The sequence below is a fragment of the Globicephala melas genome, chromosome 1, assembly GCF_963455315.2.
Source record: "Globicephala melas chromosome 1, mGloMel1.2, whole genome shotgun sequence".
NCBI lineage: Eukaryota > Metazoa > Chordata > Mammalia > Artiodactyla > Delphinidae > Globicephala > Globicephala melas.
This window is the reverse complement of record NC_083314.1, coordinates 92039119-92064470: the sequence shown is the minus strand read 5'-3', so window position 1 is coordinate 92064470 and position 25352 is coordinate 92039119. Positions and strand designations below refer to the sequence as shown.

The following is a 25352-nucleotide window of genomic DNA, read 5'->3' as shown; positions in this document are numbered from 1 at the left end:
TCGGGTCTGGGCTGGTCAGTGGCCTCTTTGGTGTTGACCTGGGGCAGCCACCTTGCCCCCTCTGAGTTTCCTGGGTGATTCATTGTTCTTATGGCTCTTTGGGTTGGTTCTGGTAAACAATTCCAGAATTCCCTTTCTTCCCTTTTAGAGACAGAGGGAGTTCCCGTATAGGTGAGTCTCAGGGAAGAGGGCTCTGGAGTAGATATTATGCCTGAATTCCTTGTCTAGGCTCATGGCTCTGCCATGTGTGGCTTTGGGCAATCTCTTGACCTCTCTGGGCCTCACAAATATGGGTGCCTTGGCCTGTAGGATGTCTTACAGCTCTACAATGTTAGGATCCTATCCTTGGGTGTCAGTCCTAATCCTGGGGGAGCTGTTTTCTTTAAGATTTTTTTTTTTTGCGATACGTGGGCCTCTCACCGTTGTGGCCTCTCCCGTTGCGGAGCACAGGCTCCGGACGCGCAGGCTTAGCGGGCCAGCCGCTCCACGGAATGTGGGATCCTCCCAGACCGGGGCACGAACCCGTGTCCCCTGCATCGCAGGCGGATTCTCAACCACTGCGCCACCAGGGAAGCCCGGAGCTGTTTTCTTCATAGTTGGTGGGAAGCCATGCCCCTTCATTTCACCTCCAAAGACTCATCACCTGGCCTTGGACCTTCTGCCGATAATGTTCCCCAGCTCTGCTCAGTCCCACAGATCCCACAGATCCAGACCAATCAGAGCCTTCCTGAGTACCTGCCTCCCACTCTGCCTTCAGGGAGCAGTGCAGTGCTGGTACCACAAGGTGGCTTATGAGGATGTTGGATTCCCCCATCTCCACCAGCTCTCTCAGCCCCACACCACATAAACATACAATCTAAGAAGACAATAGGAAGGCACTTTTTGAGGGGCAAGTGCAGGGTTAGGACAAGGCCCTTAGCTCCTCTTCAAACCCGACAGCCACTCCTGAACCTGTCCTCTCTATACATGCGGCAGCTTCCGAAGGAGCCAAACCTTGGGCCACACCCTCAAGCCACGGCCCCTGCCAGACCTGACCCTAGTGCCCTGTGCCTGTACTGACTGGCCTGCTACAAAAGCACCTTGGTTCTGATGTCACAGAACCATGCAATGTCAGGGCTGTCAGGAACCTTTAGGGATCATCTGTCCTATATTCTTTTTGAACAGATAAGAAACTAAGATCAGAGATGGCAAGTGACTTGCCCAAGGTCACACAGTTAGTAACTGCCAGAGCCAGGCCTTAAACCTGAGTTTTCTGACTCTGAGTGCTCTTTTTATGTCATCAGACTGGCCAGGAGGGTCTCCCCCACCTGCCATCACCTGACCCCAACAGGTTTTTGAGTTACCACTCCAGAAGCCTGAGAGGAGGGGGAGGGGCTGGGCCCACTCCTGGGCACCTTGCCTGGGGGCACTGGTGCCTGGCTCCTGGCTGCAGAAGTGGCTCCAAGGGGCTGGGTGGGAAGCAGGAGGCCATTAGGACCCAGAAGCTCTCAGCGCATCCTGCTCTGCCGGCTGCCTCTCACTGATCACTGCAGTGGTTCAGGCTTCAGCAGCCTTGGAGAAGCATCAGCTGAGAGGAGCTATCACATGGGAGCCGGGAGCTGCTCAGCAAAGGTAGGAGTTGCCGACTAGGCCAGGAATGGGGGCCAGACCCAGGCCTGGTGGTGAATGCTGAGGTACTGTACAGAAGGGTACAGCCCATCCTACCTTACAGTGGGCAGTTTCGTCAGGGGATGGGCCCCCAGGTATCCTGAAGGCAATATTGGGGTGTGGGTATCTCTGAAGCCTAGAGATGGGGATTGATCTGCTGCCAGCAGGAGTACCCACATCCTGCAGGCAGACAGGGTTCCTCATCTATCTTGCTCTATGTCATAGAAATGGGTCCCCTTCATCCTAGGAATGAATCCTTTGGCATCCAGGCTGACGGGCAACTCTGTGTCCTGGGCGTCGGCAACTCTCCTAGGGAGAGGTGCTGTAGCCCCCTGAAAATCTTTCCTGGCTTAGGAGGGGCACGCTCTTCTCTGAAGGGAGGCCAGTCTCGGGTCCTTGGGATGGAGGCTCTGCATCTAAGAAACAGGTGTATGTGAATCCCAACACCTCTGTGGCCTTGGGCTGGGCACTTATGTACATCTTGCATCCTGAGACACGGCTGTTTGTAACTTGACCATACCCCTGCTAGAGGCCCAGACCCCAGATCCTCGGGTGGCAAAGCCTTCCAGGTACTGAGAAGTCCTAGAGGTGAGGGAAGGGGTGCTGGAAGGGAGCAGAGGGAGGACAAGAGTGTCCGAGAAGGCATGATGATATGAGCTAGGAATGGAGAGAGGTTCCCTGGGCTTCCCCTGTGAAACCGTTACCCACAGCCCTCTCAGGCTTCACCCTGGTCCATCAGTGAGGAAGTGCTGGGGAGCAGGTATATTGGCTCTTCTGTTAGGAGGTAAATGGGAATACTGGAATTTAGGGGTCAGTGCAGAGATACTGGCAAGGCTGAGGGGGTGAAAAGGAGAAATGTCTGATGCCTTCTTGCCTAGGGCTCCATCATGGCTGCACAGCACCCCTCCATCTCCACGTGGAAACCATGTCTGCTTCCCGCAGTCTGGGACCCTGGGTAAGCCCTGCTGGCAGACACTTGATGTCCATGCAGACATGGTGGGCCTTGACTCCTTTAGCTTCCAGGGCCTCAGAGTCACGTCTTCTGGGCCCCACTCCCAGGTAGAAGGAATGCGGGAGTCATGGCATAGAGAGTAAGGGGCAATGTTGCCTCCCCTGGTGTTTCGTTCCACATTTTTTTCTGGCAGATTGTCTTATGAGAAGGGTCTGCATTTCTGGGCCCTGTCTTCACCTTCTCTGCAGACCCAGTGGCTATGTGACATGTGCTGTCTCTTATCCCCGGGGAGAGGCACGTCTCTAGGTAGTTGTTCAAAGTTAGGGCTGCTTCAAGTCCAGGAGCCCAAGTTACTCGTTCCAGAAGACAGGCCCCTGGCTGGCACACAACTGATGGACTGAGTGTTCTTGGAGTATGTCCTAGGGGGCAGAGATTCAACTGATCAATTTGAGTTTGATTCAGGTCACAAAATTGTACTGAGCTCCTATCGTATGCATGGCATGCTGGAAGTTAAATTAGTGCAAGGTTGGTGGTAACGCCAAAAACCAAGGTGATTGTAAGGCTGTAGCAATGGAGGGGCAAGAGGACCCATCTGCCCCAAGTGGGCCCCTTTACTGCAGTCAGAGAAATGATGCGTTTTTAACTGAGCAGCCACCAGGCCCTCCATAGCCCGGGAACTCACTGAGCCATCAAATGTTGTCATATATGGGAACCTTAGAGGTTGTCCAGTTCAAACCTCCCATTTTACAGATTAGGAAACTGACCCAGGAAACTTCTGGCTTGTCTGCAGAAAGCCCATCGGACTTGGCATGTCCACAGTTTGCCTCTAATTTTGATACCTTAGTACATTATGTATAGGGAATCTGGACTTCAAGAATGGCATATGGAAATAAAAAAAAATTAAAATTATATCTGACCCTTGAACAATGTGGGGGTTAGTGGCGCTGACCCGTTGAGCAGTGGAAAATCCAGGTATAATCTATAGTTGGCCTTCCGTCTTGCAATTCTTCTGATTCTGCAGTTCCACATCTGCAGATTCAACCTACTGCTGATGGGCTCCTGTAGTACTGCAGTATTTACTACTGAAAAAAATCTGCATGTAAATGGACTCCTACAATTCAAACTCATGTTGTTCAAGGGTCAACTGTACATTGAGCAACTTATTTCAATTCTGTGCAAACTCAGCATGGATAATGAGACACGTAAAACAGCTTTGAGCAGGAGAAATGAGAGACACTGAACACTCAAGACTCCGCCCCTTGCCAGTTTCTTCCAGTTTTCCTCTCTGCTTTATGCTCACCCACCTCCACCCCTCCATACCTCTTACACAGATGCCTACTCCTCCCTCCTTGTTCTGGGACTGTGGTAACAGTCCAGGAATAGGAGGGTTTTGGCCAGGGGTCCTGTGATGATCTGCTCCAATGACCCAAGATCCAGGGCCCTGGGAAGTGGGAGGTTAGGAGCAGCTCCTCTCCCACTTGTGGGGGAACAGTGACCTTGGGAAGTTAATGAGTGGGTGGAGAAGGGCAGCTTTCCTATGACTTACGCCCTTCTGGCTTTGGGAGCAGTGGAGTCCGGATGAGCTGAGCTCCCAGTTTCCCTCTACCTGGGATGTTTTGTTTTCACTGGTCCTTCTCAACACTCCCAAAGTGGCAGCTCTTTGTCTTGGGGATGGTGATGTCCAAGCACACCAATGCACAGTCCTTCCCCCTTTCAGGTAATCTCTGCCTAGTGGTGAGAGACATTTTTAGAGACGGTTCAAATTCAACAACTATTTACTGAATGTCTGTTATGTTGCAGCCACTGTGGAGGGCACCATCAAACACAGTATGGCACAGTGGGCTGGAGTACTGGCTCGGGAGCCAGGCCTCCTGGGTGCGTACCTGGACCTTGCTACTTACTAGCTATGTGACCTTTGGTAAGTTACTGTATCTCTGCAAGCCCCAGTTTTATCGATTGCAAAATGGGGATAAGAATAACATCTACCTCATAGGGTTGCATAAGGATTAAAATGAGTTAATAGGGGCTTCCCTGTGGCGCAGTGGTTGAGAGTCCGCCTGCCGATGCAGGGGACACGGGTTCGTGCCCTGGTCCAGGAAGATCCCACATGCCGCCGAGTGGCTAGGCCCGTGAGCCATGGCCTCTGAGCCTGCGCGTCCGGAGCCTGTGCTCCGCAACGGGAGAGGCCACAACAGTCAGAGGCCCGTGTACCACAAAAAAAAAAGAAAAAAGAGTTAATATACGTAGAGTGCTTAGAACAGGGCCTGGTATGTGGAAAGCACCATAGACATGTTACTACTTATTATTAGCATTTTTATTAATAAATCCTGCAGCATCTTCCAAACAGTTGTGAAGTAGGTATTATTCCCTTCATTTTACAGATGCCTTTATGAGGAAACTGAAGTTCAGAAGAGTTAGTAGCTCCCAGACCTAGGACTGGAAACCTGATCTCGTGCTCCTTCTCCTCTACAGCTGCTGCCATTCTGAGGAGACAAGAAATCAGGAAATTTACATAAGCAACCTTAAAACTGGGCACTATCCCAGAGCTCAGCAGGACCCTGGGAAAGGGAGACAGAGGATTTAGAGTCCCTGGATAACAGTTCTTGAAAGGGGAGAAGGGTGTGGAGAAGAGAGGAAAGGAGCAGGAGACCACTCAGAAGACGGAGTGTTGAGTGGGTGAGGCTCCTGCATCTCTCACGCTCCTGCTTTCTTGCAGTCACCAAGGTGGACCCGGAGCTGCCTCCCGAGCCCTCAGTCCCCGGCCTTGAGGGCTGGCAACAAGAGCCTGCCCGAGAGGCTCCAGCAGGAGGCGCTCTCTCCCCACCCCAACCCGCACACACAAAATTGGGAAGCCTGGGCCTGGGCTCGCCATCCCAGGGTCACTGGACTAGGATGGGGGATGGGCCTGTGACAGGAGGTGCCCTGGGTGTCCTCTTTCGGCCCCATGGAGTCCTCCCCCATCCCCCCGTCATCAGGGAACTCTTCCACTCTGGGGCGGGTCCCTCAAACCCCAGGTCCCTCTACTGCCAGTGGGGTCCCGGAGGTAGGGCTGCGGGACGTGGCTTCAGAATCTGTGGCCCTCTTCTTCATGCTCCTGCTGGACTTGACCGCTGTGGCTGGCAATGCTGCTGTGATGGCTGTTATCGCCAAGACACCCGCCCTTCGAAAATTTGTCTTTGTCTTCCACCTATGCCTGGTGGACCTGCTGGCTGCCCTGACCCTCATGCCCCTGGCCATGCTCTCCAGCTCCGCCCTCTTTGACCGTGACCTCTTTGGGGAGGTTGCCTGCCGCCTCTACTTGTTCCTGAGCGTATGCTTTGTTAGCCTGGCCATTCTCTCGGTGTCGGCCATCAACGTGGAGCGCTACTATTATGTGGTCCACCCCATGCGCTATGAGGTGCGCATGACGCTGGGGCTGGTGGCCTCTGTTCTGGTGGGTGTGTGGGTAAAGGCCTTGGCCATGGCTTCTGTGCCGGTGTTGGGAAGGGTCTCCCTGGAGGAGGGAGCTCCCCGTGTTCCCCCAGGCTGCTCACTCCAATGGAGCCACAGTGCCTACTGCCAGCTTTTTGTGGTGGTCTTTGCTGTCCTTTACTTCTTGTTGCCCCTGCTCCTCATCCTAGTGGTCTACTGCAGCATGTTCCGAGTAGCCCGAGTGGCTGCCATGCAGCACGGACCGCTGCCCACGTGGATGGAGAACCCCCGGCAACGCTCCGAGTCTCTCAGCAGCCGCTCCACCATGGTCACCAGCTCGGGGCCCCCCCAGACCACCCCGCACCGGACGTTTGGGGGAGGGAAGGCAGCAGTGGTCCTCCTGGCTGTAGGGGGACAGTTCCTGCTCTGTTGGTTGCCCTACTTTTCTTTTCACCTCTACGTCGCCCTGAGTGCTCAGCCCATTTTGACCGGGCAGGTCGAGAATGTGGTGACCTGGATTGGCTACTTCTGCTTCACTTCCAACCCTTTCTTCTATGGATGTCTCAATCGGCAGATCCGGGGGGAGCTGAGCAAGCAGTTTGTCTGCTTCTTCAAGCAGGCGCCGGAGGAGGAGCTGAGGCTGCCTAGCCGGGAGGGCTCCATTGAGGAGAACTTCCTGCAGTTTCTTCAGGGCACTGGCTGTCCCACGGAGTCCTGGGTTTCCCGACCTGTACCCAGCCCCAAGCAGGAGCCGCCTGCTGTTGACTTTCGAATCCCCGGCCAGATAGCTGAGGAGACCTCTGAGTTCCTGGAGCAACAACTCACCAGCGACATCATCGTGTCGGACAGCTACCTCCGTCCTGCCCCCTCACCACGACTGGAGTCCTGATGGGCTGCTGGACACTTGGAGGGAGATGGGGCTGGGGGCCGGTTAGGACCGCAAGGAACTCCTTGTGGGATCACCTTTTCCCAGCTAGCTGGGGCTGGGGGTCTCTGCACACAGCTTTCGCTTAGTGTTTTCTGGGTCAGGGACAGAGCCAACTGGATGGATATGCGGCAAAAACCTTGGACATGGCTGTGAGCCTTGACAACTGGGGGAGGGAACCTGGTGAGATGGTGACGAGAATAAAGGGTCAAGAAGGTGAGATGATGCCTCTCAACCAATGAACTTTCCATGACTCAGGAAGCAGGGAAACTATAAGGGTAGGAGTTGGAAGATATAGGGCAGCAGACCAGGCTTGGAGTTATTCTGGGGACCCTTTAGGACCTTTCATTTTTCAGTGTAATTTTCCAGGGAAGAAATTGCACTCAAGCAAGGTAAGAAAATGACCCATGTCTTCTCATTTCCTTGCTAGGTTTAAAAACAACTAAATTACAGCCAAGTGTTTCCTTTGAGTTAATAGATTTTTTTTTCTAGTTTTAAACCTGAGATTTCCTTAAAGCGAGAGGACCACCTGGGTATATTCCTTTCTTGAGTTTGGCCAAGCAAGGGGAAATAGCAATCAGGGCACACAGAGTAGAATAGAGGAAAGCTGACTGCAGCTCTCTCTCTCCCACCCTCCAGGAACAGCCGTTCTGTTGTATTTTTCAGTTTCTCTTTTGGACATGGGAGATCAAGTTTGGGGCTTGATCTTAGCAGAGGCAAGAATAAAGCAGGATGGTTTTTCTCTTTGTCTTTTAGGATGAAGAAGTGGAAAGATTGGGGGTTGGATGGCTGAAGGTGGGGGTTAGCATTTGAATCGCTAAGGTGGTTGGATACAGAGAGACCTGTAGTAACCCAGACCAATAATACTGTAAATCTTTTTTTTCCAGAGCTGGCCTCCCTGATCTCTCTCCTCATGGCAGTGACCCATCGCCAGCCCTCTGGACAATCGGGTACAAGAGACTAAGGTTGGGAATGGGAAAGGTGGGGTTTCCATGGTTCATTAAATGCCTCCCTACTCCCATCCATCGCTCTCAAAATTAGCTTCAGTGACAAAGACTTAAATCTCTCTCCTATCTGCAGCCCTGGGTTGGAGAGGGGGCACGGGAGTTGGGCTCAGCTGTTCACTGATTGAGACTGTAGGAACTGTGTTGGGTGGTCTTGGTGGTGGTATATTCAAGGCAGGGGGAATAATCGCAAACTGGACAGGACACCCATCTAGGACTACCCGTCCGTCCACTTCCCTCAATTCAATCAGGTCACATTAGAGAGTTGAGGCAGGACCACATGGTGGTGTGATCTGTATTTGAACAAATTCCTGGCTTGACTGAGCATCAAAGAGGAAGATGGCTTGGTGGGAGTGGGACAGTTTCCCCTCTGAACAGTTAATAAATAATTTTTATTATAAAAAGTTATGCTGATATCAACATTGACTCCTTCAGTTCAACTCAGTGCATGATAGTTGAATACCCTATTCTCTGGGACTCACACAGAGGATTTGGAGTCACTGCCTTCAAGGAGTTCACAGCCTAATTTGATCAGGTACCTTGTATTTTGACAGAGCATTTACATATGGTAAAGCACTATGGAATGTGTTAAGAGAAATATATTGAGGAATATGTTCATGGTTCTAACTTCTGAGAGTTCAGCCTATTGCAGCAAGATGCCTATATGGAGGCTTCCTGCAGATTGAAAAGTCTGGGGGCTGTAGATGAAACTCTAGTTGAAGAAAATAATTTATTACATGAAATTGGGCAGCTTCTCCTCCTCAGATCTAGGAAATTTTCCAGGTTTCTGTCTTCCTACCACTAGACTTACTCTAGTCCAGTGCTTATTACATTGAGGAAATCCCTTAGATGATATATACATCGAGGAGAGTCTTTTGCGATTGAAATGCATGTTCTCCTCCTCTCTCTCCTCCTTCTAAAGATAAATTCATAAGGGAGGACTCTCATTCCTAGATAGGGGGAAAACTTCTTCCGAACACCACTGATGAGCTAGCCGACCCTAAACATTGCCAGCAGGTGGCAGTGTGAGTCCAGTGGAGCTAGGAAAGATGAGTGCAGGTGGGGAGGGGGAGGGGGGGACACTAAACACTGCCTGGCAGCCATTTTGTTAACTTATTTTGCCTTTTGTTTGACTTTGCCCTCCAACTCTTCCTTCACATACATCAAAGGAGAAAATCTTAAGTACAAGAATATGACAAATTCAGGCTGAAGTTTCCTGACACTGTGATCTCACTGGTGTTTATTACAGAATTTGACATATGCTGGTTCATTTGCCATTTATTTTTCCCAGAGTGGATCATGAAGGAAATAAAATTTTCTTTTCTATTATGCCGAGAACTTTCCCAACAATTTGTCATGACCACCTTCCAGGGGTTTTCTAATAACCAGGATCACTTGGTAAAGTTCCATATGTAATTCTTAGCTGTGAAAGCCATTCCTGGACAAAATTTGACCTCTAAATCCACTGAAGAAATCAACAGGTTGAGAAAACCGTGCTCTCAAGTTATTTTTTGCCTGCACCCTGGTGGTGTTGGGGTAACTTTCAATCCTAGATGAAAACCTTCTGTTGTCAGGTCGCCCAGGTAACATCTTATGGTAGCATGGTAGAAAAGGAGTGAATTTGGAGTCAGATCTACTTACTCACTGTGTGAACTTGGGAAAGATGCTTAATTTCTCTGAGCCTATCTCCTCATCTGTAAAAATGGGGATAATATTAACCTACCTCACAGGGTTGTTGTGAGGAATAAAAGAGATGACACATGGAAGCACCTAGCCATACCTGGCAAATAGGTACTCAATAAATATTGGTTTTTCTTCCCTTTCCTCTTGCCCTTTTTCCCCGTAAGTATTGATTATGGGAAAGCAGTCCCTTCTATTCTAACGGTCACTTGGAAAAGAGTAGGAGACTTCGAACCTTAAAGAACTGGCAATAATAAATTATGGTGGATGAGGCTTGTTTAAGGTGGCTCTCAAGAAATTCCTCTAATGATCATCAATCACCATATAGACCTTTCTGTTTGGACCGTGTATTCTAAGGTTTAGGTTCTATTGGGGAGATAATATTTAATCGTAGGGAAGGGTTTTGGGGGCTACAAGAGTTCCCCTCCCTAGAATATATGGTGAGAGTATTTGTGGGGCTATTTGGAAGTAAAGGTAATTTAGGGCTACTTTCACCCTAGTATCCAGGATTATGAGTAAAAAGGCTATCAGTCTGGGGCTTTTATAGGTGATTTATCAACTTTCAGGTGATGCTATGGCTGAGAGGCAAATTTTACCAGAACTTTCCTTTTCATGTGGTACAACAGGTAATTTTAATAGGAGATTCACAGGATGCACTGGTTTGTTCTAGGGTGTGGAACTTTGGTTGACTAAACCTGGTAGAAGTCCCAAGCCCTTAACGCAGGACGATATGTGAGCGCTAAAACTGGCTTATGTTGGGGAAAGACAGCATGGAAATTTTATGGAGAAACTACACTCTTACCTTTCAAGTAAAGTAAGATCCGTTAGCGATTTCAAGTGACCCTTTACCAACGTAGTGGCTGGGCAACTCTCTAGTTCACTGGGTACATTTTGAGAGCAGGAGGCGGTGGGCCAGAGGAGAGAGCAGAAAGGGATAGATAAAGTCCCAGGCATGGTCGGTCTTACTAATTTCGGATGTAGAGCGTGGCCAGGGCCCAGACTCTGTAATTCTCATCCTATAGATCTGGCTGAGACAACTCCGGCCGAGAAAGTGCCCCGGATCTCCACAGCCAGAGTCCAACTGGGTTTTCTGGCCAGTGAGAAATTCCCAGCAGAGATTTCCGTGTGGGCTGCGGCCTTTTATTTGGGAATTCCTATCCCCCACGTCAATCTGAAGCCGCCTGTGTGACCTCGGGAGGGTGTCTTGAGCCGGAGAAGCCAGTCCCTGGTTTTTCCACACTTATCCAAATAAGGCAGCCGAAAAGGTGAAAGGGGACTAAAGTCGAGCGGCGCCCGGCGAGCTCGACAGGGCAGCCCTACACCACGGAACGACCGCTTGACCTGCTCGTTCCTCTCTTCGTTCTCCCGTTCCCGGTTGTTCCTCCTTTACCCTAGCCAGACAGGGCCGAGAACTAACGGCCGCGGGCGTTGCCGGAAGTGTCGTAAAACGCCGGATATCCGGTTTCTCTGGGCGCTCAGGGAGCTGACGGAGAGGGCCGCCGCCCAACAGTAGACGCTGTCTCCGCCGGACCAGCCGCTGTCTCCGGTGTGTGAGTGAGCCCGGGCCTGGTCCCCTCTCCCTCCGCCGCCATGGGCTGCACTTTGAGCGCCGAAGACAAGGCGGCGGTGGAGCGAAGCAAGATGATCGACCGCAACTTGCGGGAGGACGGGGAGAAAGCGGCCAAAGAAGTGAAGCTGCTGCTACTCGGTGAGGGGCTGGGGGCGGGGCTGGCGGGGTGTTCCCGAGGGCCCAGGCACTTGGGAGTCCTGGGCGGGGGGTCAGGCCGGGCCGGAGGAGAGGACCCCAAAGGATCTGGAGGGCGTGACGGACGTGGGGCGGGGTGTGGGGGGTTGGTGACTGAGGCCGGAGGGCGTGATGAGGGGGTGGGGTTTTGGGGTGGTAGGAATTAGGCTGGAGAGAGGGTGTGCCTCCATGCTGGAATTGGGTTCAGCGAAGAGAGCTTGGAAGTGTGGTCCAGTAGGACATTGAGACTGTATTAGGAATATGGGAAAAGCTCATAAAGGAAGAGCTGATGTTAGGGAAGGTTTTGCAATGGAGGGGTTGGAGTGAGTTGGTAGCGAGGACGGGAGAGTGTGTTGGGCTTGTATAATGGCTTGTGAGTTTGGAGCGTGGTGGTATTTTATGACAGGTTAGAGTTAGGAGGCTTGAATAATTAATATAAATAGAGAAGGGGGCAGGGACAGAGTGGTCACATAGGACCTTGTCATTTATTAGAGAGTGGGCATTTTGAAATATCGGTAAGGTGGAGGAACTCTGGGTTATCCAGGAGCAGGAAGATGTGTGGTTGAGATAAATGACAAGTTCTCAGGTGTAAAGGAAAAGAGTTTGGGTGCAGAAGCTGTGTGTACTTATCCACCTTTTTCTATTATTTTTATTCTCGTAAGGTTTTATAACTCCTTTCCTTGTTTTTATAAAGTGGGAGGTTGTGTGAGCTGAGGAGATTTAAGGACTTGCTGGTTTGAGGTTTGTGGCATAAGATGTGATGATAATAGATTACACAGTGGGAGTTGCTGAATAGTTGCTAGGGATGATGTGCAGTGGGACTGCAGTTATCTTAGGATAAGATAAATATTGGACATATTTACTGTAAAAGGTGTGACAGTGACAGATTTCTGGTGAGCTGTTCTTTTTTTTTTTTTAATATTGGCTTTAGGAATTACTTTTATTTTACCTGACATTTGTTTTAAGTAGCTTTTATGTACAGTCAGATGCATTTTACTCAGCATGGTTAGTTTTAGAATTTTTGAGAGACTGGTTTCTAGAGGCTCAGTAAATCACATAAAGTACCCTGGTATCAGCTTACCAAAAGATCAAGCCACATTTCTTCACCTTTAGTATTTTCTAGGGATCTGTCAGGGAAGACTAAATAAGAGTAATGGTTTTTGTAAGCAATAGAACTTTACTTTTTAAAACAAGTGATTTTTGGGAAAAAGAAGTTGCTTTAGGAGAAGTGCCAAATTTTTATGGTGTAAAGCTCCAGAGGACACAATGCACCACCATAACCCAGGGTTTATTTTGTACTCCAGGGTGTTCTGGGTGGCCATGCTAGTCTTTTCATATTAACATGTTTGATGGTTTGTAGATTGCAGAAGCCCTGGTAACAGCTTTTTGGATAAAGAGGGAAAGTTTTGCATTGGAGCTTGAGCTTTCAGTTTGAATACCCGATCTTACAGAACATATGAAATAAAATTGAAATTCCAGACTGCCACTCTCCGTATAACAGTATCATTTGTGAATGAGCGTGGTCCCTGGTACATAGTAGGTGCTTCTTAAATATATACTGTTAACCAGCATGTGCCAGCTAATGTTGGATATTGCTCCTTGGGGCCTTTCAGATGTTTGATATAAACCATAATACTCAAGGCATTAGCATTGTCTCGATTGATTAGTTATGAAAGTAAAGGTGTATTTTCATCTTCTGTGGTTATTTTGATTTACATTCGTCATTAGAGATCCCCTCAGGACATTAGCCTATTGTGATACAGGACTTTATAAATAGTGCATTTAATTAAAAACAAAATTAAACACATGATCACTTAGGGAACTTCAAAAGCAGTAAGTAAAAACATTTGCTTTTACTTTTCATCAATTTCATTGTTTTAAGTAAGATTTTTTTATATTCTTGAGCAAGTTAAATCAACAAATTCAAATAGGTGGCAGAGAGAGATGTTCTTGCTTGAACCATAACATAACACACTTATGAAATTAAAGTTATTTTCCTTGCTATTTCTGTAAGCAAAATACACCCATCACTGTATACAAATAATTTTCTTTTTGCTGTCGAATACCTCCTTTGATGTACATGCAAGTCATTTTTACCTCATCACTGTAAAACTATCAAACTTGGTCTAAGTTGAGATCTATTTACTTACTTTTGGGTTTCCTGGCACATAATAGGTGTTCTTTAAATATTACTGTATTTCCTTCCTTGCGGGGATGTAATTTAGCATAGTGATTAACAACATGGGCTCTGAAGTCAGACAGTTTCAAATTCTAATTTCCAGTTACCAACTATAACCTTGGAAAGTTGTTTACTCAATTTCTCTCTGCCTCAGTTTCCTCATCTTTAAAATGGAGAAAACAGAGGTACTTCATAGGATTGCTCTGAGGATTAAATATGATTATAATGTGAAGTAGAACACAGTCTGGCACAAAATATTAGTGTAATGAATATTAGCCACCATTGTTATTATTATATCAAAATGAATGTTACAGATTAAAGGTACTATAGAAATTCAGATTAGTTAAGGAAGAATGCAGTATTATAATTCTTTGGTTACCTTTGGTTTAAATTTCTTTTAGATGTGTTATTGAGAAGCTCTTGATATACCAAATTAGTGTTTAATCATAATATTCTACAGAAAAACAAAATTATGTTATGCAGGGCTTCCTAACCAGAGTGTAGTGCATAGGAAGGCATACAGTGTGCTGTTTGCAAATGTTTTATGGTTTTGAAATTTTAAATAATTTTTATGATTTTTAAATCATTTTATGATTAACTTTTCAAAATTTTACAGCAGTTAGAATGATATTTGAACATTTTTGATATGATTCCATCAGTAAAGTCTGAATTTGGCAATTGAAAATATTTGATTTGGAAGGTTTATACCAATTAGTATTTAATATCATCTGTAATATTTTGTATTTTATTTTCCATGTCATAATTTTATGATATTAAGAAAATATGTATTATTTTCACCAAGTCCCTCCAGCTTACCTCAGTAAGCTTTACAAGTATTACCATTTTCAGCATGCGACATTATGTGACCAAAGTTGGGAATCACTGGGATAATGCATAAGAGTACTGCTTTTGGAGTCTCATAAAACTGAATTCAATTCCCACCTCCATTTACTAGCTGTGACACCCAGAGCATGTAACTTAAACGTATGAGTCTTAATTTTCACATATATAAAGTGGGGATGTGATGCTTATTTCAGAAGATCAAATGAGATAATGTATGTAAAATACTTAGCAGATAAATATTCACTAAGTGGTGACTTCTGTCATTACAGTGATGTTTGGAAAACTTATCATTTTAGCTACTTTTTTCAAGGGTGTTTCAGACAGATATTTGATTATTTTTCAAATATTAATGTACCCTTTTCAAAGATCTTCAAGGAATTTTAATATAACTGTTTTGTGGTAAAAGGAATTAAACATTATCATTTAGTTTTGTAAGTTTTTGAATGATCTACTCCTATGCTATCTCTGTCTATCCATTTCTTGATAGTTCTCCTTAGCAGATCTTGAGAAAACATTGTTATACAAAATGAAGTTAATGCTTTGTTCTTTAGGATTTTGCTGGTAGTGGTATGGCAAAGATTAAGTTGCGGGCTTCCCTGGTGGCACAGTGGTTGAGAGTCCGCCTGCCGATGCAGGGGACACGGGTTCGTGCCCCGGTGTGGGAGGATCCCACGTGCTGCGGAGCAGCTGGGTCCATGAACCATGGCTGCTGAGCCTGCGCGTCCAGAGCCTGTGCTCCGCAGCGGGAGAGGCCACATTAGTGAGAGGCCTGCATACCGCAAAAAAAAAAAAAAAAAAATTAAGTTGCATGCAGAGAATTGGAATCATCTAATTCACTTAAACCCTATATTTTATATTTGATTATTTACATTTAAATATCTGCATGTTACTGGCTGAATATGCTTGTTATTGAAAATCAGACTGTCCTTTGATAAATATGCTATTATATTGTCATAAGATGATATCCTTTCTTTATAATGTTTGGTATTTATTTGGCTTGAGATTCCTGGACAGTTATTAGATTTCTTGTGGGGATGCATCTCGTGCCTGGGCAAAAGAAACTGGCATAAAAAACAGAAATTCACAGTGCAAAAATAGGTTTGTTTCTTATAAGCACTTATTATTCTTTGTGTCTTTTATTTGCATTCATCACTTCTGCAGTCTGAAAGTGTGATATCCTTTTCAGGAATTATAGTATTGTAATCTTGCCTGAGTATGCTAATTATGTAGTAAGTACAGGGATGACCATAGAGTTGGGTGCTTAGTGCTTAGTAGATTTGACAGGACATGTAACTTTTTAATCAGGGCTGCAACTGTGTTTCTTTAAAAATTTTAGCCTATTGAATGTATTTGCACTATTACAAAAAGTCTTTTAGTTTTGGAGCAGTGGTCTCTGATAAAAGTAGTTTGTTCTTTTAGAGAAGTTAGGTAGAACCTCAACTTTATCCCTCCCCCGTGGTGCTGAGCTGCTTCATCCTCTAGTTGCTTGGAAATGAAAAGGGAGTGGTTGAGTCTCTACAGATATTTCCTCTTTTTTTCTGAACCCGTCTCTTCTTTCACAGTTTCTTCCACATCATGCCTTTAAAAAAAAACAACCTGGGGTGTGTGTACCCCTTAGGACTTCAGAAGATCCATGAACTTTCTAAAATTTTTAGCGAAATTTGTGGTTACATGTGTTTTTCTGGAGAGAAGAGCCATATTTTTCATCAAGTTCTTCTTCCATGGTACTGCCTAACCTCCTTAAAGTCCTTCATCTTTGGACCAGGAAAATCAGTAGCTGGGCAAAAATGGAACATTCAGAATGAAAAAGAAAAAACCTAGCACATAATAGGTGCTGGCACATAATAGGTGTTCTTTAAATATTACTGTATTTCCCTTGTGAAAAGTCTTTTACGTCTTTTCTCTAAAAGTTTTTTCCTTGGAATTTTTGAGAAAACTGTTTTCTGTACTTGAGATGGCTCCTCTTTCTCCAGTTCCCCCAGTGACGCTTGCCTCAAGTCAATATATCCAGTACAGAACTTGCCTCCCCTCCTCACTTCTCTCCCCCAAATCCACCTGTTGTGAACTTTTCTGTTCCGGCATTGTCATTCTCAAAATCATCTACACTGAAAACTGAACTCGTTTTTTTAACTCCTGGCTTGCTCTCATCCATATAACCAGTCAGTTGCCAAGTGCTATGACTCAGTTGTTACCAGATTTTTGTATTTCATGGGCCAGTAAAATTAATTTTTTTGTTATTGACTGACTTAGGATTCTGACATTTTATTTTTCTTAGTAAATACATTTAAAAAATATCCCAAGGTCCATCTATTATTTCTATTTTAGTTCCCTTTCCTCCATGAAACCTTTTTGATGTTCTGAATTGGATATGATCTGTCCCTCTTTTTGAAACCTCATAGTACTGTTTATGCTTGCTGTTTACCATATATTATGGTTATTTGTATACTTAGCAGCTCCTCACTATATATGGTCCTTGAGGGCCAAGAGAACTAGGTATTTCTTTCTTTTTTTTTTTTTTGCGGTACGCGGGCCTCTCACTGTTGTGGCCTCTCCCGTTGTGGAGCACAGGCACCGGACGTGCAGGCTCAGTGGCCATGGCTTACGGGCCCAGCCGCTCCGCGGCATGTGGTGTCTTCCCGGACCAAGCACGAATCCGTGTCCCCTGCATCGGCAGGCGGACTCTCAACCACTGCGCCACCAGGGAAGCCCAGAAGTAGGTATTTCTTATCTTTATATCTGCTGCAGCACCTAAGATAATGCTAAGGTGTTTTGCCTGAAAGGAATAGAAATTCATACTTCTTCCAGTCAAGGAAGGCTTTGTTGAAAGGACACAGTAGGCACCTTCATAGGCATCAGACAAGGATAGATAAGAAATGCAATACAACCAGGTTGCATGCACATGGAATGTAATACATGTCCCCTCCCCCCATTTCTCCTAGAGTAGACTGGTCACTTGCTCTGCTTTGTTGGTAAGTCACCTCTTCAGAACAGCTTTCTTTGTTCACAGGACTTCTTTGCCCCTACTCCCCTTCCCCCAGTCTTCAACTTTGACTTACTCTCATACCTCTGGCTCTCACACTGCCTAACCTGGTAGTTCAGGCATTTCATGTCATCTGACTCAGGTTCCCAGGATTCGCATTCCAGGTTCCTGGGAAAGAATATCAGATTGGCCCATCCTTGTCAGGTGCCTACCGCAGTCTAGTCTTCTGTGGTGGGAATATGGCGGGGCTGTGGGGTATCATGAGTTTCATAAGGCTGACCCTTTCAGGGACTAGGTGGGTCAAGTTCTCAATTTAAAAGGCATGGCTAGAAAGTTAGTGTTTAATAGATGACAGTGCCTACCACCTAGTAGACACTCACTGAATATAAGTTGAAAATAATGGAATGAGATGGAAATATTGAAGAACTAAACATATCATTGCTTTAGTTTTTCTTTAATTCACAAGAGCATGCCTGCTAATTCTCAACATTAAGTTGTCATTTTGTATGGTTGGGAGATGTAATTAAATTCAACTTGAGGTAGGTGCAGGATTTTAAACTCCCATTATCAATGCATCCAACTCAGAATAATTAATGTTACCTGATTTTAATTACCTTCGATTTTAATTCAGGAATTAATTTTCTTAAATGCATATAATCAGTTCAGGGTCTATGTTTCATTGTCCCTGCTTTTTTCCGGTTAATTTTCCCCCCTATTATTTTTATGAGCACCAGAAAATTGTCCAGAGCTAAGGGAAGAGGTAAAATGGACCATTTTGCTCCTTGTTAATAACGTTGCTTAGAGGTTTTTGTTAGGGAGTAGGTAAAAACATTTGGCAAAGAGATTGCTCATAGCTTTTAGTTATCCATGCTGTGTCTTCTCCTGTTTAGTTTAGTTTTGTTTTATTGCGGGGTGGGGCTTGTCGGGGGAAATGGGGAGGAAGAGATGTTTTAAGTATTCAAGAGCTAGAATATTAGCAGTAAAGACCAAAAAATTTAAACGTGGGTCTCATAAGAATTGTCTAGAGCAGTGGACACTAAATTTGTTCAGATTACTGAAATTTGTTTTGTAGTCAACAGAATACAGTAGACTAGCACTAATAAAATCCATCTATTTGAACTAGTAACTCAATTCAGAAATAGGAGATACCATGTAATGTAGGGCAAAGAGCAGAGACTGAAAACCGGGAGAGCAGTCCTAATTTCTGAGCTTCATTTTCCTTTTTCTGTACAATGAGGTCTGACCTCAGGGGTCCCTTGTCTGTGAAGTTAATATTATCAACTAGATGGAATATTTTAGCAAGTTATAAAGCGGGCTATTTTTGTGTTATTTCTCTTGTTCTTGAGTTTGATTGAAAGTAGTTTAACTTAATAAACCTGTTTAGGAAGATAGTTAAAAACTGAAGTTAAAAACCTGAAAGACATAAATTCACAAAGTACCCTTATGTAAATGTTCAAGAGAATATAAAGAAGTTCTTCTAGTATGTGATTTCTCCACCAATTTTAATGATCTTCACTTTGGTACAATTCTTTATCAGTGCTGAGCAAGTTAGAGTTATCTTTAGGCCTTTATCTATCCAGGCTATCCTTTTACCTCCTTGGTAATCATGTATATCGTTTCTGTAATTCAGGCTGCTTGAACTGAATAACATTGTGTTAGGATCACTGTTTAATTGTTCTAGTTTTGGTGCAATGCTGTATGTAAATGAAATATACTATTTTCGATGTTTTGCTATTAGGTGGTAACAGAAATGAACATATCTGGTAAGAACCAAGCAAACAAAAGATACCAAAAAGACCAAATTTGTTTGACTTGTACCTGAATAATGGCCTAGGTGATCTTAGAAACAATTTTCAGGAGGGTATAGTCTTTTTTTTTTTTTCATCTTCTTTTTTCTTTTTGGCTGCGCCGCATGGCTTGCAGGATCTTAGTTCCCCAACCAGGGATTGAACCCAGGCCCTCGGCAGTGAAAGCACGGAGTCCTAACCACTGGACCACCAGGGAATTCCCGGTTATAGTCTTTAGACATGAATTTCCTTTGATTTCTAAGTTAGACTTGGAAGATACTTAAAATTTAAGACTGTTAAGGATTAGCTGAGATGTTATTGTATGCATTGTTCCATTACTATTTTGCTGCTATAGTTATCAGTCTAATTTTCGAATGGGTAAATGTTTTAACATTCCTACAAAAGTCTTAGTTTTTTGGATAATGTTAGTATTTTACATCTCAAAAAGTTTTTGTCGCTTAACTTAAAAGTAGATCGTATTCTAAATTTTTTCTAGCTGCTCATGTAAATCTACAGCTGGCATGTCAGGCATCTCTGACATGCCAGCTGGCATGTGCAGGATTAAAATATGCACTATTTGTATATTTAAATTGTTCTTGTATCTCCTGCTTTTATTCATGTGGCCTGGTGTTAACACTTATTACACTGGTGATTTAGGGACCATTTAAATCAGACCTCTTTAAAATTGGCAAGGTAGCTGGATTCTTGTCATATTGTAATTAATCTTCCTGTAGTGGTTGATTGTGCAACCTATTTACACTGGGTCAGATACTCAAAATTTCCTTTATTCTTTCAAGTTGGATTTGAAAACTAAAATAGTATTCCATTGAATTCTAAGAACTAACGAAAAGGTTACATTGTATTTGGATTTCTGTTTTAGCCATGTATTGATATCCCTAGTTTTTATGTTTTTATTTAATGGATAGTGTTGTATATTATGATATGATCTTGGAACTTACCAGTATGATTTTAGAATCATTAAGTTTAAAATATTTTAAAATCAGTTGAGAAACAGCAAAACTCCTCTTTAGTCACTGCTCTTGAGCTAATGTGGAAATGAATTTTGCCCACGACTTTGGAAGTTATATTTTACAAATTACTATAAATTATAGAAGGATTGTTTTAGAATGAGATACCTTTAATAGAACATTTCCCCCGCTATCTCCTGCAGTTAGAACATGGGAATCATTAACTTCAAAACAGGGCTCTGTTTGAAGTAATGATATAAATACTATAATGATTTATGTAGATAATGTAGTTCTGATGTATGGGATATGATAGCACAGTCTTAACTTTTCTATGCAGGTTATTTCAATATTGAGTTATTTATTTCTGAAAATAAAAATTGAACTACTTCAGTTTAATGATGTAAATCTTTTCACTATTTTGCAATATTAATAAATCCTGACATGTTTTGGTTCATTTCAGATTATTAAAAATAATTTCCTTCCTTTCTCTACTTCTAAGAAGAGAAGTATATTTCTTATTCTTTTATTTTTGTTACTATGGTTGCAATTAAAATCCACATTCATGTTCTCATTGGTATTTGTAGTTCTTTCAACTTTTTCTAGACTACTTAAAAGTTTTTTAGTAAGCTTTTTGTTTTGGAATAATTTTAGATTTGTAGGAAAGCCGCAAAAATAATGCATGGAGTTCCTGTATACTGTTCACCTGATTTCCCTTAGTGTTGATGTGTTACATAGCTGTGGTGTATTTGTCAGTACTAAGAGATTAATATTGGTGCATTAATGTTAACTAAATTTCACACTTTATTTGAATTTCAGCAGTTTTTCCATTAATGTTCTTTTTCTGCTCCGGGATCTAATCCAGGACACTGCATTGCATTTAGTCAAAGCCACTTTTTATTAAGCTTTTTGGTTTTCAGTGTTCAGAAGGAGGCTCATTTATTGACTTATTTATGATTAGGTATCTCTGGTTGTCTTATATGTACACAGGTACTTTCCTAGCCTGGAAGTATAAATGAGAAATAGACAAAGCTTTTAAGCAGTTCAATTGTGGAGATATACAAGTAAACAATGGTAATGGAATGTGGTTACAGAAAGAGTAGCTAGTTTTGGAAGGAGGAAGAGAAGGAAGAGACATATCAGGGAAGTCCTCCCAGAGGAGGTGACATTTGAGATGGACCTCGAGGGATAAATAGGAACTCTTAAGGCAGAGACTGGAGAGAAGCACATCCAGACAGAGGGAATAGTATGTACAAAGACTCAGAACTATGAGTGAGCAAATAGATTTGCCCTGGAATAAAGGGTTGGCACGGGAGGAGTGTAGGAGGTAAGGCTGGAAAGGTTTGCAGTGGATTTGGAGAGTATTGATTTGAATTTTTAGTAGCTGTATTTTTAAAAAGCCACATTTTATTATAGATAGATAAAGATAAATATAGATATAATGTGGGGAAGCCATCTAGAGACTTTGCTTTCTCCTCCCTCTTATTACCTGCCTTTTTTGCCATTCCACTACCATTTGCCATTCCAAATTCCGTTTGGGTTTTGACTTACAACATTGGTGAACATTTATATGGTAAAGGAAATTGAAATTGTAGGCATCCTTGGGAATGTGGAACTGAATTTGAATTGAAACTGAGTTGAAATTGTAGGCAACTGAATTTATAATATTTTGTTATTGGTGAATTTTTAAAGTTGGTATTAATTTACATTCAATTAAATAGGCATGTAGAAAAGTGCTGTATGCTGCTGTCAATGTTTGAGACTTAGATGGGGATATGATTTTAATATTTTTAAATGTAAAAATTTGATGAATGGATTTAACATTGCAGTTAACTTTGTAGGACATCTCCACTACATATGAATTATTTGTGTGGGTTAAATGTATATTTTACATTTTTATCTCACAAAATTTCGAGGCAGAGCTAGTAAGAAATGTACCTATTCAAAAATAGTTTTCAGTCAGGTCATATGTACATCCCATAATTTAGCATTAGCACCATAGTGACATTTTGTTGCTCTGCTTTCAAAGAAGTAAAGGGAAAGTTACCAGAAGCCAAAATTAGAACATTGCGGGAGCCAGAGAATGATCCCGCTTCTTGCTCGCAAGTGATTGATCCCTTAAGCATTCTTTCTATATTCCACAAAAGTGAGGTAGAAACCCCTCTTCTCCCTCTAAATTGGCCAGTTGCCCAAAGAGAACACATGATCCTTAGCAACACTCGAGTTACCTTGTTCATATTCTCAAGTGAAAAGATTTTGAGGAGAGCTACTTGGCTGAGTGAGCTGCCTCTTTTTTTTTTTCCTGTTTAATCAAACCAACATTTTCCTTAGGTGATTTATGAATGTTAAAATGGCTATTAGCTTTCTACTTTATGGTTTATAAGGCTTGTAAAATGATAGGATCATGTCCATGAAAGATGTGAAACTGAATAAATGACGCACTACTGTGTAAGCCGGACATATTTTGGTTGTTAGGGAGTTAAAAAAATTTCTCCCCCTCCCTTATTGCATATTCACCCTCTGGAAATACTTAATGAAAAAGTAATTGATATTGGGGAGGAACACATAGGTGACTTCAGAGATAACTGGTAATGTTTAATTTTTTATATTGGGTGATAGGTACATAGATGTTTGTTTTGTCACACACATGTCATAAATATCCCTTTTTGTATTCAGTATTTAATTGAAACAACTTAAAAAGTTTTAAAGGCTGAAAAAGGGGTAATTGATTCTAATTAACTTAAAGCCAGTTCCATTCAAGGTGGTTTTCCTTTTTGTTTTGTTTGGTTACAAGGAATAGAAAACTCACTCAAACTAGCTCAAAGACTTGGAGAGGGGAATTATTGTTAGAATAGAGATAGGTTTTATGAGAATAAAGGAAGACCTGAAGAATCAGGCCGCAGAAACTGAGGCAGCTCTGGCGTTGGCCAGGCTATTTTCTCTGCCTTTCTTCTGTTTCTTTCTCATTGTCTTCATTATTCACTATTTCTGCCTCTTTTTACTTTCTTGTCTTTACTTGTTCTCCTTGGTCTCTTCCTCTCTTTTTTGTCTTCTTGGTCTCTTTCCTCACTCATTTTCTATCTCTTCTTTTGTATGGATTCTCTTCTCTCATGACATCTCTAAGTCTCTCTGTGCCTTTGTCTATTCTGTTTTCTCTCCAGATCAACTTCCTCTGAATTCTTTCCTTTATGGTATTGATGTGCATGAAGCCCTATAATGGTAACCTAGGTTTTCACACATTGTGACTTTGTAGTTTAGGATGACTTTTTCTGTATCTTCCAGTACAGATTCCTCAGAAAATCTGGCTGGTCTTCCTCATCTTTAGGAGCTAGATTACACAGGGTGTAGGCCCTCTGTCCGCCTGTACTGGGTGACTCCTGTGTCAGGTATTTACTCATTATCCAGCCACAGAGAGGGGCATGGCCCAGATCCTGTAGGCCACCCACCCTGCAAATGAAATAGGGATTTCTCCAGAAGGGGTTATGGGCAGGCAGATACTCTAATATATCAATTAAGTTTTATCAAAAATTTCTTAATGCATTTTAAGCCTCTTTGGTGATTGGTATGTGATTGCTTCCTAGAAAAATCTTTTTCAGAGAAGAGACCCATTATCTTTGTCCCAGTCACAACTCATTGCTATCTTTTATTAAGATATTCATTCATTCACTGAACAAATATTTAATGAGCACTCACAATGTTTCTTGCACTCCTTCAGGTATTAGGATACAGAGTGGGCAGGACAGATTCATAGCAGTTAATTTCACTGAAACGGATGGTGGGCACAAGGGAGCTGGGACTGGGTTTTGAGAGTAAGGTTTAGAGGGGAATAGGGAGAACAGGAGGCTTGTGAATGAGTCCAAATTTATTGTCAAGTATAGTTGTGAGATGAGAGTTGAAGGCATAACCAGGAATGGGTGTGGGGCTGACTAAAGATAGCAGAGTCATGGAAATCTTCTGTTTCTGTTAACTGCCTATATCAAAAATTCCATCTCTTGCAACTGGCATTTGCGAAATGTAATTAGGCAACCACTGGATCTCATAGAAACTCAAGCCATTCATTCCACAGTTATTAATGTGTCTACTCTGTCCTAGACTGTGCTCTAGATTGGGGATAGAGGCACAAAAAGAAGGCACTATTTTGTGCTTTCGAGGAGTGTGCTTTTGAGCTTAGGACTAGTGGAATACTAAACAGGCACCAACCCAAATAATTAAAATAATTTGACCAAGTATTAGTGTTGTGGTGTTTGATATTAACCTGTAGGATCAGGTTGAATCTGGTCAGAGTCACCTTGAGGGAGAATTACATAGATGTGGAAGGGTTTTCAGGTTGTACCAAATAGAGTTTCGTTACCATTTTAATCAAAATCAAGAAAAGCCATTAGCAGTTTATGAGATTAGGCGCTGGAAAGAGAGACAAAAAAAAAGTTTATTTTTGAGTAGCCAGAGCTGGCTAGAGATAAAATGAGGTAAGGTGACTGGGAAGGACAGTTTGGGACTTGATTTTGGAAATTAACCTCTGGGACTGATGCTGAAAGGGAATAATCTGTGCCAGCCAACAGAGCGGGAGTATTAATTGTGTTCAGAGGGAATGGGGAGGCTTCAGCAAAGATTGAAGTTCGAGTTGAATAGCATTTTCAAAAATGTTTAAATGCAGAGGCTTGGCATGCTTAGAGGGACAGTGGGCTGGGTGAAAAAATTATTCTGTTATTTTAGGTTAAGGAAACTTGCTAATTTCAAAAGAAAAATATATCTAACTTCTCCCATGAGACCATAAATTCCTAAACTTATTTGTATTTGAAGTCTCATTGTCTAGCAATGCCAGGCAATGCAGGATGTGTGTGTGTCTGTGTGTGTGTGTGTTTTTTAAAGGCTGAATAACAATTTTTGTTTGCTCTGTGACATTTTTCCCATCTGTAATTTTGCTAACCATTTCTTTTACTGAATTAGGAAGCTGGAAACTGGTTTTTGTGTTGTGTGGTACCTTGAAAAGCATTTTGGATGAAATGTCATTTTTTACCTTAATCTGAGTTTTTATTATCTTAGCTACTTATACCTCAATAGAAAGGAATCAGTGGGAACAATAGATAATCTTATTTTTGGAAATAGCAGGAACTGTGCTCCTGTGATCTTTAGTTATAGATATTCACATATTTTTTTTAAGAATAGCAATCTAACTTGAATGTTCTGCTAGTTTAAGACTGTACATAGAATATCCTTGAGCATGAATATAGGAGC

General features: G+C 43.2%; 2 protein-coding genes across 8 annotated transcripts in view; both read left to right on the top strand.

The window, feature by feature from the left end:
• Positions 1-1502: 1502 nt before the first annotated feature.
• Positions 1503-8347, top strand: GPR61 (G protein-coupled receptor 61). 7 transcript variants are annotated; one of them, XR_009564480.1, is made up of 4 exons: positions 1503-1611; positions 4400-4517; positions 4981-7151; positions 7823-8347. XR_009564480.1 is itself a non-coding variant. In XM_060301524.1 (4 exons), exon 4 carries the CDS (start codon positions 5544-5546, stop codon positions 6897-6899), a length of 1356 nt encoding a protein of 451 aa, XP_060157507.1. In that variant the 5' UTR covers positions 1557-1611; positions 2526-2602; positions 4400-4517; positions 4981-5543; the 3' UTR covers positions 6900-8347. The 7 variants fall into 7 exon arrangements, 5 of the variants coding, with proteins under 5 accessions (XP_060157509.1, XP_060157498.1, XP_060157511.1 ...); XR_009564481.1 differs by having other exon boundaries at positions 4981-7327; XM_060301524.1 differs by adding an exon at positions 2526-2602 and having other exon boundaries at positions 1557-1611; positions 4981-8347.
• Positions 8348-10860: 2513 nt separating this feature from the next.
• GNAI3 (G protein subunit alpha i3) overlaps positions 10861-25352 on the top strand; it is a 39955-nt gene continuing 25463 nt past the window's right edge. The window contains exon 1 of the mRNA XM_030868939.3: positions 10861-11327. Coding sequence (XP_030724799.1) covers positions 11210-11327 — 118 coding nt within the window. The 5' untranslated portion in view covers positions 10861-11209. The remainder of the gene's footprint in view (positions 11328-25352) is intronic.

Excerpts from the sequence above, each read along its gene's own strand:
- GPR61 (XM_060301526.1), top strand. The coding sequence starts at position 5,544 with ATGGAGTCCTCCCCCATCCCCCCGTCATCAGGGAACTCTTCCACTCTG.